Source organism: Nicotiana tabacum, chromosome 22, assembly GCF_000715075.1.
Source record: "Nicotiana tabacum cultivar K326 chromosome 22, ASM71507v2, whole genome shotgun sequence".
Taxonomy (NCBI): domain Eukaryota; kingdom Viridiplantae; phylum Streptophyta; class Magnoliopsida; order Solanales; family Solanaceae; genus Nicotiana; species Nicotiana tabacum.
The window spans coordinates 165,744,358-165,758,301 of record NC_134101.1 but is presented as its reverse complement, the minus strand read 5'-3'; the positions used below and the strand labels follow the sequence as shown (position 1 = coordinate 165,758,301).

Sequence of the window (13,944 nt, the reverse complement as noted above, 5' to 3'; positions counted from 1 at the left end):
AACAAAGTTCCTAAGGGGAAGTGAAACTTACTATCAAACTAAAGATTATCTAACCATTAAATAGTGGAATCTTCAAAGAAGTAAGACTTCCAGTATTCAAGTTCACATTCTTCGCATTCGAACACTGGGGGAATGATATAAGAATACAACAACAATGATTTCCACATCGACCAGGAATATGAAACCCGAAAACATAGTTGTATCATCGGGATCGGGGACTGTGCGGCCAGCCCCATAGAAACAAGTTGTATAAGTTAGTCACAAGTAATGACAATTTCTTTTTAGCACAACGAATGATTATATACTTTTGAAAATGGAAGGAATAAAGTAAAGTCCTTTTATTTTTATCTTGTTTCTTATCCTATCAATGAATTAATTTTATCATTTGAAAGTTAAACAAGTACTTCAAATGCTAATGCCATAATGAACAGGAGATGTCCTGTTCAAGAGCACCGTAAACATAAGAGGGAACTCTCTTATGAAACCCTCATGGTAAGGGGTTGATTCCGGAAGAGCTTATGCTCGGAATTCAAATGCTCTCGGGGAAAAATACACCTGAAGCCTTGCATAATTCGATGCAAATAGAAAAACTTGCATAATACTTAAATGAAAAGTACGCAAAAAGAAATAATTGCACAATACTTAAACGAAAAAATAATTCCATCCATAGCAAACGTGCCAAGCAACACAAATACAAAGGTATGGAAAAGAAAAGAAAGTAAAAAGTTGAACTACTGCACCCCCAAAATCCGAAGGAAAAGAAGCATTTGCACTCCCGGGAGAAGTAGGTGGATTAGCCGTTGGCTCAATATCTTGGCCTTCACCATCTTGGCCTTCAGCATCATCCCCTTCCGGTTCTTCTTCAGTTCCCGAGAACTCGGAACCGGAACTAGAAGAGTCAGTAGCATCATGTTGAACCAGGAGACCCCGTCGGGCAGTTGACTCCAGCTCACGAACCTTAGCGATTTCGGCATCAAAGTCAATGACGCCCGATTTGGACTCTTCCAAGGTTTTTCTCCTCATGCTATACATAGAATATGTTTTTTCAACAACAAGGGAAGCCACTTATCGCTAAAGTTCTTCATTAAGACGGTCAACCTCAGTCGAAAGGTTATCCCGCTCGGATCTAATGGCCCGGAGGCTAAAATCAAGGTCACGGATAGTGGAGTTAAATACTTTATTATTCTCTATAACCCACTTATGCCTCTCTTCCAATCGGGCATACTTTTCCTCGGCACAAGCAACTTCTTCAGCTTTGGAGTTCAAGGTCGCCTCCAAATTATTTAATCTTTCAGTAGAGGCAGCCTCGCGATCGGATGCAGCAAGAACGACATTGTGGATCTCAACCCACTTTGCCCTAGCTTCTTCAAACTGTACCCTTAATAGGGTGGCATCTTGGCCGAGGGTCACTACCTCTTGCTCGCTTTGCTGCAACCGAGCCTCCAACTCAACGACCTCAGCAGCTTGTGCTTCCAGTTCTAGGAGCCGAGCAACATTTGGTCTCGCTCGGCCAACAATGGATCCCGCTCGAAGGTAAGTTCCACCTTATCAAGAATCAACCTCTGAAGGCCCTCGGATGCAAGGAAGTTAGCCTGCAAAACAGAAGTACAAACTAAAAACCTTGCCATAACAACAATAGAAGAAACAATAGAGGAAAGAAAGATTTTACTGCTACTGCGTTATGCATGGCATTGTTCAACAAACACTCTCCCGAAATAGATTGCATTTTATTTATATCCTTTCTAAAGCCAGAGGCTTCAGATAATTAGCAAGTTCCACCAGCAGGGATAGTAGATAGCATCCGAAAACCGAAAGGGAGACACTCATCCTCCTCTATGGATCTCTGGAGGGGGCAAAATAATTATGCCCAAAATTCCCATAAACTGGGGACTGGGAAGAGGGACATCTTCCTCTCGGACGACTGCGGTCGGTGGAGATAATGTAGCACTTGATGGTGGCGAAGGCAAGGTCATAGAAGAAGGAGATGATACTGATAGCATTGTAGGTTGAGAAGTGGCGACTGAACTCGAAAGCGAGAGTTAGCATCTTCCACCATATCATGTTCCCTCCAGAGCGTCGGGGCGTCATCCTCGATTGCCGTAACTAGATCAACAGATTGAGCATTCTGTTGAGCTGATGAAGGTCATCATCTTCTATGTAGAGAAGCCCCCTCATCATTGGCTCCTTCATCGTTATCGATCACCACAATGTCTATGGCTGGCTTAGGCGCGGCGTTATTCGCCTTTTTATTTTACCCTCGATCGCAGAAGAATGTCGCCTTTTTTTTGCTTGTTCTCCGGCCGGGGACTCCTAGAAGAAACACTTACACCGGAAGCAGGCCCGATGACACCTATTCGGGTAAAAGCCTCCTGCACCAACCTCGCCGTATCAGCCAGAACGTCCTTCTCGGGATAGTAATAGAGCCCTGCGGAAGACCTGAATTCAACAGGAAAGAAAGGTTAACCAATTTTTCTTATACGAGAAGTGAAGACAACATAAGTTCAACCTACCATGATTTTTGTCCTTCTACCCATATTTAAGGGCCAGTTCCTTCCACTTGCTGGTCTTAGGCGTAGTGACATCCAGAATCTTCTGGACCCACTGGTCTAGGCCTTCAATCCTAGGTGGTATCCACTGAGTTGCTGAAATAGTAAAAGAAGAAGGATCAACAATATCATGGGACAATCTTTAACTAGAAAGACAGACGATGTACTTACGAGTGGGGTTCCATAATTCAGGAAAGGATGGAGTCATGGTCGGGATAATGTCCCTGGTGGAAACCGCAACGAACCGCTCCATCCACCCACGGTCATTGTCATCATCCATGCTAGTTAGCAAAGCATGGTGACCACATTTGCTAAAGTTTATCATTCCCCCACGGAAAATCTTGGGGGAATAAAGGTTTATCAGTCGATCTAGATATAGCTCTTCTCCTATCTCCTGACATAGACGTCGAAGACAAGCAACAGTCTGCCACACAGAAGGGCTTATCTGTGCCAAACAGACTTGGTAAAGAAGGCAAAACTCCAAGATAATGGAGTCAAGCCCCCCGCTAATGAGAACGGGTCCAGAGTAAAGCGATACGTATAAACATACGTAAAATCCTTCTTATAGAAGGTTACCGGCTCCGCCTGGTCAGGAGAAATGATGTTCATATCTTGACAACCACAATCTTCCTTCGCACTAGGAATGCTAGAAGGGTGGATGGAAGAAGGATACACGCCAACAACCCATGTTCGGGGGCTAGGAGAAGGGTACTTCTCTTCGAAGTCATTAGTTGTAATAATCTTTCTGGGAATGATGGTGCTCACCGTGGTAGGAGCAGCATCATCAACACTTTCTTTATTTTTCGAAGCACTGGAATTCCTGGAAGAGGAGGCAAATGTTATAAGAAGAAAGAGAGTTTGAGAGAGTTTGGAAAGTTATGAAGTGTAAAAGGAGAAGGTTGATGCATATAAGTAAAGGAATAGGTGTCTAAAGTCGTGGCTATAATTACCTCAATAACCGGCAAATTGTTGCTGAATTATGGGATGAAGCATGTTCGGGGCATTAAATACGGAAAAACATACGTCTAATCAACCGTCAGAAACTTTTCAGAAGGGGTCAAAGAATTTTCCGCCAAAAAGGTATCTATACCAACTTCTCGGTGACACAAGGTTATGTAACTGGAAGTAGGGGGACTATCTGTATAGGGTAAAATATGTTCATATTAAATGCTCGCATGATAAAGCTACACGTGGAGCCGAAGAAAGAAGGCAAACAGGTCCGAAGGCAACGATCTCGTTTGTCCCCGGAGGGAATGGGGTTCATGAAGGCGGAATAAATGTCTACCACCTGATAGAATTTAATGGAGAATATTCTATAGCATTAAATATATAGTCCGTTACAGAAAATATGACATTGACTGCCTACCGTTACACATTCTTTAATGGCCCTCATAATTGTCATTTAATAAGGGCTTGATCCTAGGACCTTGTTCCCTATGTGCAATTATAAATAGAGAGCTCAACAACTATTGTAGGACATGAATTTTCTAACAAGCTGATACTATACTTTGTTAAAAGCCCTCAATAATATTTTAATCTTCTTGCTTATTAATATTTTTACTACTGCCTTCGGAAGCACTGCTCCCGGAACCAAGATTTCTGATGTCTTATCTCGATTTCAACGCTAAGTCTTACATTCTTGTTTAATTTATTTATCATTTAGGGATCAAATCGATTCACTTATTTATAAACCACGTATAAATTCAACTGTACCGCTTTATAGGTAAACAACTTTGTCACTGGGAATTTTTGCCTTCTTATAACATATTGTTTTTATGTTTTAGTATTAATGGGAATCTAGATTTCATTCAGTTATTATCAACATATTGTTCCAAAAACATAGAAGGTTTGACAATTAGGTACTATTGGAATATTTGTTGGGTCTCTCACATCGGCTGAGGAATGAGGGATTTGGTCACTTTTTATGGCTCGGACAATTCTCACCTCATGAATTGGCTTTTAGAGTTGGGTAGGTCCAAGCTTCATTTCCTTGTCATGGTATCAGAGTCGGATTCTTTGTACCATTTTTGGACCCTCATATTATATTATTCATGCTTCAACATCGGCTAAGGAATGGGGGACTTGGGCAATCCTCATATCATGAACTAGCTTTTACAGTTGAGTTAGGCCAAGATCTATTTATTTGGCATTACTTAATCCTGAAAGAGTAGAGAGACAGCTTTTTTAAGTTTCAAACAATAATATTTCTCAATTAATCTTGGCTTCGCCAAGTAGGAACCCGATTTTGATTTACTTCAAGGTCAAAAGTTAAAAGTGTTGCTCATGGGGCAAGCGAGAGACAACACTTGTTAAACTTGAAGTTCTACCAATTAAGCAAGCGGAGGCAAAACTTTAAGATCATCTACTTTAAGGGTTTTTGTGTACTTCACCCCGTTAAGGTGAAAGGTTCTAAATCCATCAATAAAGGTAACATCCTTTTTCCCCCACCCTAACCAAGGGCGGATTTAAGTCTAATTTATGGGCACGTGAACCCATGGTCTATCCGCCAAACTAGATATTTTATATACATATTTTCTAAAATTGATCTGATATTATATGATGACACTCATGCTCCAAAGATGCTAAATGGTGCACTTGTTTGAATGTTTAGTTAGTTACCTAGAGGAGCAGAGATCGATTCCCACTTAATTCTTCTTTTTTTCCTTCTTTGTTTAATGGTGCACTCATGTTATAGAAATTCTAGATCCGCCTCTGACACCAAAGTAGTAATTAAAAAAGAAAAAGAAAAAGGCATGGGGAGATTCTGATTTGCGATTGTTACAAGAGCAAAGAGTAAATAATTTTTTTCCATGTGATAGCAGAAAATGACTTACACCCACTATGATCGTAAGGCTGTTTCTCCCAATTTTGTGTAAAATATACAAGCATAGCTACCTACTACAAAAAATATACAGCGAAAATTGTCGAAAAATTTAGTATTTGTTAGGAAATAATGGTAGAGCAAGGTAAAGGATAGGTATGGCTATTTTCTTGCATGCTTTTATTTGAAAGGAAAAAAGAAAATAAAAACGCTTTTTCAACATCTACTTTCAAGTAGCTTTAAGCGCTTTTCAAAGTATGCTTTATAGAAGCACAAAAAGGTCGAAAAGCCAACTTTAATTTCTTACTTATCCTTAATTTACACAGCATTAAACACCTTTTTGAAAATGAATAAGTAAACTGGCATTATTTCCAAAAACAACAGAAAGTCAGAAATATTGGTGCTGACCATCAGCCATGGCCCCCAAACATCATAGAACTATGTAGTCAAACAAATTTCAAGGACATCTTCAGCTCTTATGCTTCTCAAGAGTCAAGCTCGATTGACAATAATAAGAAAACAGAAAACAGTGCTGCTTGTAATGTGAGAAAATAGAAAAAAGTGCTGCTTGAATTTGCAAACCCGGTTTCGGAAAAAAATTAAACAAAGGCTTCTGTAACACAATGCATCTAAAATGTCTGATATCTCCCTCCCTTGCTGTTACCCAGAATAAGTCACAAATCTACAAGGCGACCTTATACTTGTAACGGGATCACTCAAAAAGTGTCCCTTGAATCATTAACATCACTTAGAAATATCAAAAGAGTGAGACTAGCCAATTAGAAGTTGGACTAAGAATGTCATTGGTCGTCTATTGATGCAGGGCTTTACCTGCTAGTTTTACTATACCAGCCATCTTTTTCGTATTTCGTATTCTGTATTTCATATCTATTGTATTGCTGTTATTTTATTATGCATTTTTATTATGCATTTTTATGGTACTAATATATCGGCTTCTGTTGCTTTTGAGCCGAGGGTCTCCTGGAAACAGCCTCTCTACCCTTCGGGGTAGGGGTAAGGTCTGCGTACATATTACGCTCCCCAGACCCCACTTGTAGGATTATACTGGGTTGTTGTTGTTGTTGTACTTAGAAATATCAAAAGAATCAAGGAAGCTCTTTGCCATGTCCTTTTGGACCCTTATTCTAGGACGTTGTTGAATAAAGGCAAATTAAATGACAACATTTGAAAGCAGAATAAACTCCTATCTTAACAGAAAACAGCCGGTAACACAACAACTTAAATTGGTTTCTTCAAAATTCCGAAGAATGCTAACCAAGAATAAGCAATAACAAAGAGCATTTAAGCAACACGAACCTCTTGATTTCATCTCGTAAAAAAGTACATTTAATCACCCAAAACTGATACGAGTAGGAATCCTACATAGACGGATAAATGACAGAAGCATTATTCAACAGAATGACAAGATAATACGCCATTACAAAGTTCAATTAACCAAAAATGCTGAAACGAAAATGAAATTTAGTAGATCGAGTACTTCTCGCCAGCATCAGGCCAAAGTTTCCTGTAGATGCCAATTGCAGTTGGAATTATAGCAGAAAGTGCAAGAGAGAGGTGGTCTGAACTGCTTGTCCTCACAGTTATTTGCCCACTGAGCTTGTTATTGATTCCTGCTCGAACAGCTACCTTAGAATTACGCCCAACCGCGAATTGCGCCATACTGTTGAATCCTAGAGCCAAATCACCTCTCCACTTTATGACAGACATAGACAATGTGGATTGCACCTGACCAATTGGAAAATCTGCCTCCCTTCTCTGCAGTTCAAAGTTGGCACCATAAGCTGTGTCACTCTGAGATCGAACAGTGCCAGTGCTGCCAACTAGAACGTATTGCTTGCCTAAGGTGATCTGATCTTCAACTTTAAGCCCGGTAACCACATTTTCACCTAGAAATGTGACAGAAATTCCACCAGCAGTCTTGTTCTTCTTCAAGATTTTGAATTTGGTTTCTCCCCTGACAATATATGCAAGTTGCTTTCCTATGCTTTGAATATCAAAGCCAGCCATGGTGGATCCATTATCTCCATGCTTAGCAGAAATAGAAGAGTCCAAATTGATACTGAAATCTTTCTTATCTTTGGTGATTTGGACAGTAACTGCAGCAGGGAAACGACTTGCAATGGCTAAACTCTGTTCCACGTTAACACCATCATAGCCACAATCATGATCCCAACCATGCGTGTCCAGAACAGGCCTTGCAAGAAACTGAGAAGTGGGCTCCAAAAACCGGTACCTGTAGGCAGGATTATCACTATCAAAAGAAGGTGGGAGGACCATGTCGGGTAGGGGAACTGCTACAGGAGCTGCTGCCCCTGTATCAGCATCTTCCTCTGCATAACCATACTCAATTGCTGCCTCTTTTCCCTTGTTATTTTTCATTTCTCTCATTCTTCTCAACTCTTCCCTCCACTGCTTCTTCTGAAGGAGCTTGACCCGATAGTCGTACTCCTCAAAATATGCCTTCCTCTGTTCTTTGCTGAGCTTAGCGAGTTGAGCCTTCCGAAGAGGCTTAAACGGAGGAAGCTGGTCGTACTCATCCTCTTCTTCTTCTTGGTCAGACTCTGACAAATCATCCAAGTCAATGTCTGAATCACCATTATCACCACCCTGCTCAGCGGGAAGCTTGGGATGCGCACGTGACTGCAGCATTGAGGACAGCATGTAGGGAAGAGGTGGTGAGCGTGTGCGGAAACCAAAGAGCTTACGGTGATCGAATGGATCTTCAGGCTTTGAAAGTGCACTTGCTTCAGACAAGATCTTCATTGAGTAGCATAACAGCAGTAATTGAGGCCTCCAGCTCTGGCCATTAGGTAGTATCTTCTGCCCTTCCCTATTCTTCCTACAAGATGGATGATTCTCTACCAGAGAAACAGGGTTCATCAAACTTGGACTCATCATTCGTAAATCGCCTACTGCTTGACCAATAGACTGCTGAACAACATGAGACCTTTGAGTAACAAACACCTCATAACTTAAAGGGGAGCCAGAAGGCCCATCTGGAGGTGCAGAAGCTCCATGTGTGAGAGTGACTATGGCACTTCTCCATATTGAAGGGCCAAGACAACTTGTGATAGTCTTCAGCATAGGAAGATCATTGAGATCTCTAGTTTGGGCATCTAGCCGATCAACGTAAAGGAAAATATCAGGGGGGTTCTTCTTAGTAAACTTCTTTGCTGAAGACAAGACACTGCGGTTGAAACCCTGTTCCATCACAGAGGACTTGAGACCGGGTGTATCAAATACCCGAATCTTAACACCCTCTACAACACCACTAATCTCTTTCACACTGGTGGTAGCTGGCCCAAATGCATTAATTGGAGTTTTTTCCTCTCCGAAGATCGAATTTATGGTAGCGCTCTTACCCACTCCTGATTTTCCAATAACCTGGATATTAACAGAGAAGTCCAAATCATCTTCCCCCTCTGCTTCAAGCTGGAGAGCTCTCATCTTGGCAGCCTCCAGGCTAAAAAGTGGACTGTTTTGCCTTCGTGCAATAAGTGCCAGCCGGTACAATACTTGAGCAGCTATGGACTCATCAGAAGAAAACCCTAACCTGTGAATAAGCCTCAAAAACTTGACCCTAATCTGCTGTAATTTCTCCAGTTTCTTCTTTTCTTCTTCACTCAAGTTATTCTCAGATTCTCCACTATTCTGAAGACTGGAAGGAGTAAAAAGATTGGGGCGATTTGGTTGGGGAGCTGGCCTCAGCGACCGCAGTGATGACCCAAGACCAGCAGGACGTTCAACAGAGAATAGCCTTGACCCATCTTGAGATGTGATTGTGATGTTTCCACCATCAGAATCAGCACCTGTAGCTGCTTTTAAAAGGGCAGCTAAGGCAGCTGAATCGAACAACTCCTTCCCATCTCCTTCTTCATCAGTATCAGCCTCCTCATCTGAGTCGGTGACGATCTGACCATCAATTTCCTGTGAATGATCATGTGAAGCCTCAGCACCAGTATAGGAATCACCACCGGATTCCCTTTCCAGCTCTTCAATAAACTGTCTGGCAGCTTCAGAGCTTCCAAAGATCATACCGTCTGTCTCTCCATCTGAAATTGAGCCTTCAAGCTCAGCTTCTTCATCTATTTGATCTTTAGCTTCTCCATCTGCTTCCAGTATTTGCTGTGAGCCACTGATTGACCTTGATATGGCAGATGACTGACCTGAGACTTCAGCTTCCACTACATCTCCCTCAATGCTTCCTTCGGAATGGTCACCGTTGGCATAAATAGTTTCAGACACTGCCTGCTCAGGTTCCTTTTCGACATCCTTCACGTCCGGACTTATATTACCACTTTCAGGATCTGCTTCTTTGATTTCCTCGGTAGCAGCTACCGCATCACCAGTCTGAACGTCTCCAGCATCTAGTTTTTCATCACTTCCAGCACCAACAATGATATCCACAGGCTTGGATTCTGCAGCTGCAACATTATCATCCACTGCAGGCTTAGACTTCTGAACATCTACTTCATCAACTGTCATATTAGCCACTTCTTCAATAAGTTGTCTGGTCTCACCAACACCATTTACTGATGTCACATTCTCATCAGCAGTACTTTCTACATGTTCTTTCACTTCCTTGTTCTCATCCACATCTCCAACAACAGCAACCCCTGTCCCTGAGACGTTGACATCAATAGCATCCACAACTGCATCTCCATCTGAAGTAAATTTCTCACCATCTGCTTCAATCAACAAAGACTCTGACACATCAGCAGGACTTTCAACATGTTGTTCCACTTCCTTGCTCTCTTCCACATCTCCAACAACAGCAACTCCTGGTGCTGACACATTCACTACACTCCCTTCCACATCTCCAACGACAGGGACCCCTAGCGCTGATACATTCACTTCACTCTCTTCCACATCTCCAACAACAACAACCCCTGGCGCTGACACATTGACATTGACATCAATAGCATCCACTACTGCATCTCCTTCTGGAGTAATCTCACCTTCTGCTCCAACCAACAAAGACTCCGACGGTTCAACAACCTCCTCATTGGGTTTTTCGGCATCATCACTAGGAATAGCACTCTCTTCCACATCTCCACCAACAGCAACCCCTGGCGCTGACACATTGACATTAACATCAATAGCATCCACAACCGCATCTCCTTCAAGCGTAAACTTCTCACGGTTCGCTTCAACCAACAAAGACTCCGACGGTTCAACAACCGCCTTATTGGGTTTTTCGGCATCATCACTATGAGTAGCACTCTCTTCAATCACCGTCTTATCAGGTTCCACAGCCCCTTTCAGATTAGATGAAGCAACACTAGTTAAAGCTTCATCCTTTTCATTCTCCTCAATTTCCTTCACCTCCTCCTGGGTGGACCCATCCACACCCTTTTTCAATTCTGTACCTACAGCAATCTCACCACCACTCTCTTTCACCTGCTCAATCGAATTAGACTCATCAACTGAGTTTAATTCTTCAGTATTTCCCTCAGAAACAGAACCACCAACTCCGCCAGAATCCTCACTCAACGTAATCCCTTCACCCTTTTCTCCCCCCAAAACCTCAACTTTTTCGACACCATCAATCATAGAAACCTCAGAAACAGGCTTCACTGACTTCAGCATCGAAATTTCCGCAGAATCATTGGGCTGCTCTTCACCAATGGATTTTTCTACGGTTTTCTCATCTGGGTCAGCAAGAAGGGGCCTTTCAGAGCCCGTAACAATCTTTTCTCGCTGACCACCACTCACAAGTGTTCCATCATCACTAACGCAGTTACTATTATAACTATTATTATTGTTATTAATTTCGGTAGCAGTGTTTGCAACGTTATTTTGCATTTGGGAATCGAGAGAAGAAGATGAATTGTTGATAGGAGAAGAACCTGGAGAAGGAGAAGAGACTACAGGTGGAAACGACGTCGCTTCTACTTTGAAATCCATGCCGTCAACAACTCCTCGCTTCTCAATTGAATTGGGATGAAGTAAAATTGGATAGTATGAGATAGGGGAAGTTCTCTGTGGAGAGAACAAAGAGGGGTTTTGGTGCAGAGAGGGGGGGATTAGATAGAGTAGACGATAAGGTTTATAGTATTAGCTCAATTTCTATAGGCACTCCTATGGGCTTTGGGGGTTTTGAAGCATTTTCACTCTTTAGAAATAAAAGAAAAGAAAATTAATTTTACACGGAATTTGTAAATTTTTTTATACCACCTGTTTTTTTTTATTTATAATAATGGCAGATATATTATAAAAAATAGATAACCTTCAGTTGGTTACGGATAGTAGGAAAATTACCACATTGGTGGATTATCACATGCAATAGATTGATTGCCTAAGGTTCTTAGCCTATTACAAGCATCACTAGATAAAGTTTTTACAAAAGGACAAGCTTCATTTTCTTCCAAAGTCAGTTGTTTCTTCACAAAAGGAGGAGGTGTTGCATGGAGTTTTGGATACTGAGGGGAGAGCTGTTTGTAGTTTCCCTTTGTGGCGTCTTTTGCAAGGATATACGCCACTTGGTTGCCTTCCCGGAAATTATATTGTAGTAGGAGGTCCTTCTGGTGGTGCATTAATGATCTGCAAGAAAAAACAAGATTAGAACAGACTAAATGGTCCTGCTGTCTTGCCTTGATTGCTTCAGTTGAGTCGGTCTCCACTTCAAGCGGAAAGAGCTTGTATTTCTTTGCAATTTGTAGGCCTTCGCAAATTGCTTGTAGCTATGTATGAAGAGGAGAAATAGTTGTGCTTTGCATTTGGAAGCCAAGGATCCACATACCCATGTGATTTCTGATCACACCTCCTACACCTGATATTTGTGCGTCAACTTTGTATGCACCATCAGTGTTTAGTTTAAACCAGTGTTTTGTGGGTTTATGCCAACTTATATTAACAGTAATTTTTAGTTGAGTTGGGCCACCTTTTGTGATTAGGAAATTATATTCAGAAGCTTGACCCATCAAAGTTGTTGGTTTTGGGAGGAAGTTTGTGTTGTTGAAGTTATTCTTGTTCCTGTTAGTCCAGATTCCCCATATAAGGAAGGGAGGAAGATTACCCCATTCCATAGTTGATGAGAGGGTTACTGTGTTTCAAATCTTTTAGGATCTCCAAATGTTCTCAACTTTACGGCACAACAGGAAGATGTATAATACCTTCTTCGTTTGTTCGGCATATAGTGCATTGAGGATCAATATTAATATCAATATGATGAAGATACTGACGAGTAGGAATTCTATCGTGGAGGCATTGCCAAAGGAAGAATTTTATTTTGTTCGGGCAATGTAACTTCCATATCTAGCTGAAATCATGTGTTGCTGGGTTAGTGTTGTTGACTAATTGATAGCAACTTTTGGTGGTGAATTGGCCATTGTTATTAAGGCTCCATAGATGCTTGTCATAGTTTCCATAGTTAAGGGGTTGTGGAATGCTTTTAATATTGTTTACCACTTTAGAAGGCATTCGGAAGGAAATTTTTAAGAATGACCAATTTCCATTGTGGTAGATATTTCTTATTTGAAGATTGCTCTCATGTTCTTGGAGGGGTCCCTCAATGCAGTTTCTTAACAATAGGTAATTTGGAATCCAACGGGTGTCCCATATATTGAGAGTGGAATTGTGGCTAGGTTGCCATAGAATGGCTTTAGAACAGATGGTCCATCCTTTTAGGATGCCCTTCCAAATGAATGAATGGTTCTTTGATCTTTTGGAACTATATTTATTAATTAATATGTTTGCCCAAGGAGTGGTTGGATTAGAAAGAATTCACCAAGTTAATCCACTCAACAAAGCAGTGTTTTTAGAGTTAGGATTATTTAGACCAAGGCCTCTATAACGACCCGACCGGTTGTTTTAAGAATTAACGTCCTGATCCCTTATTAACTGCTTTCTCCGTGTTTGTTTCTGCTATTTTGATTTGCCGGGATGTTTGGTTTTGAGTTTTCGGAGTGTTTTGAGACACTTAGTCCCTAAAAGAGAGCTTAAGCTTTAGAATTTGGACCGTAGTCGGAGCAATATGAAGACGACCTCGGAATGGAATTCTGTCAGTTCCGTTAGCTCCGTTGGATGATTTCGGTCTTAGGGGCGTGTTCGGATTGTATTTTGGAAGTTTGTAGCTTATTTAGGCTTGAAATGCCGAAAGTTGAATTTTTGAAGTTTCCGGTTCGATAGTGAGATTTTGATATCGGGGTCGGGATGGAATTCTGGAAGCTGGCGTAGCTCCGTAGTGTTGAATGTGATGTGCTTGCAAAAATTTCAGGTCATTCGGACGAGGTTTGATAGACTTTTTGATTGAAAGCGTAATTTGAGAGTTTTTGGAGTTCTTAGGCTTGAATCTGATATTAAATAGGTGTTTTGATGTTGTTTTGAGCATTCCGAAGGTTGGAACAAGTTTGAATGATATTTTAGGAGTGATTGGCATGTTTGGTTGAGGTCCCGGGGGCCTCAGGTGTGTTTCAGATACTCAACGGACCATTTTTGGACTTGGAGAAGGATCAGATTTTTGCTGGTTTTTGTTGCAGACTTTTCTTCATCGCGATCGTGTGAGGAGGCTCGCGATCGCGATGGCTTGAATTAGGCAGAGTGAATTTTGTTCTA

The 13,944-nt window shown here is 41.4% G+C and overlaps 1 protein-coding gene across 1 annotated transcript; it reads right to left on the bottom strand.

Moving 5' to 3' along the window:
* Positions 1–6,668: 6,668 nt before the first annotated feature.
* On the bottom strand, positions 6,669–11,475 carry LOC142161645 (translocase of chloroplast 159, chloroplastic-like). Its single transcript, XM_075244426.1, has one exon. The coding sequence runs from the start codon at positions 11,293–11,295 to the stop codon at positions 6,850–6,852; it is 4,446 nt and encodes a 1,481-aa protein (XP_075100527.1). The 5' UTR covers positions 11,296–11,475; the 3' UTR covers positions 6,669–6,849.
* Between the last annotated feature and the right edge of the window lie 2,469 nt (positions 11,476–13,944).

Excerpts from the sequence above, each read along its gene's own strand:
- LOC142161645 (XM_075244426.1), bottom strand. The coding sequence starts at position 11,295 with ATGGATTTCAAAGTAGAAGCGACGTCGTTTCCACCTGTAGTCTCTTCT.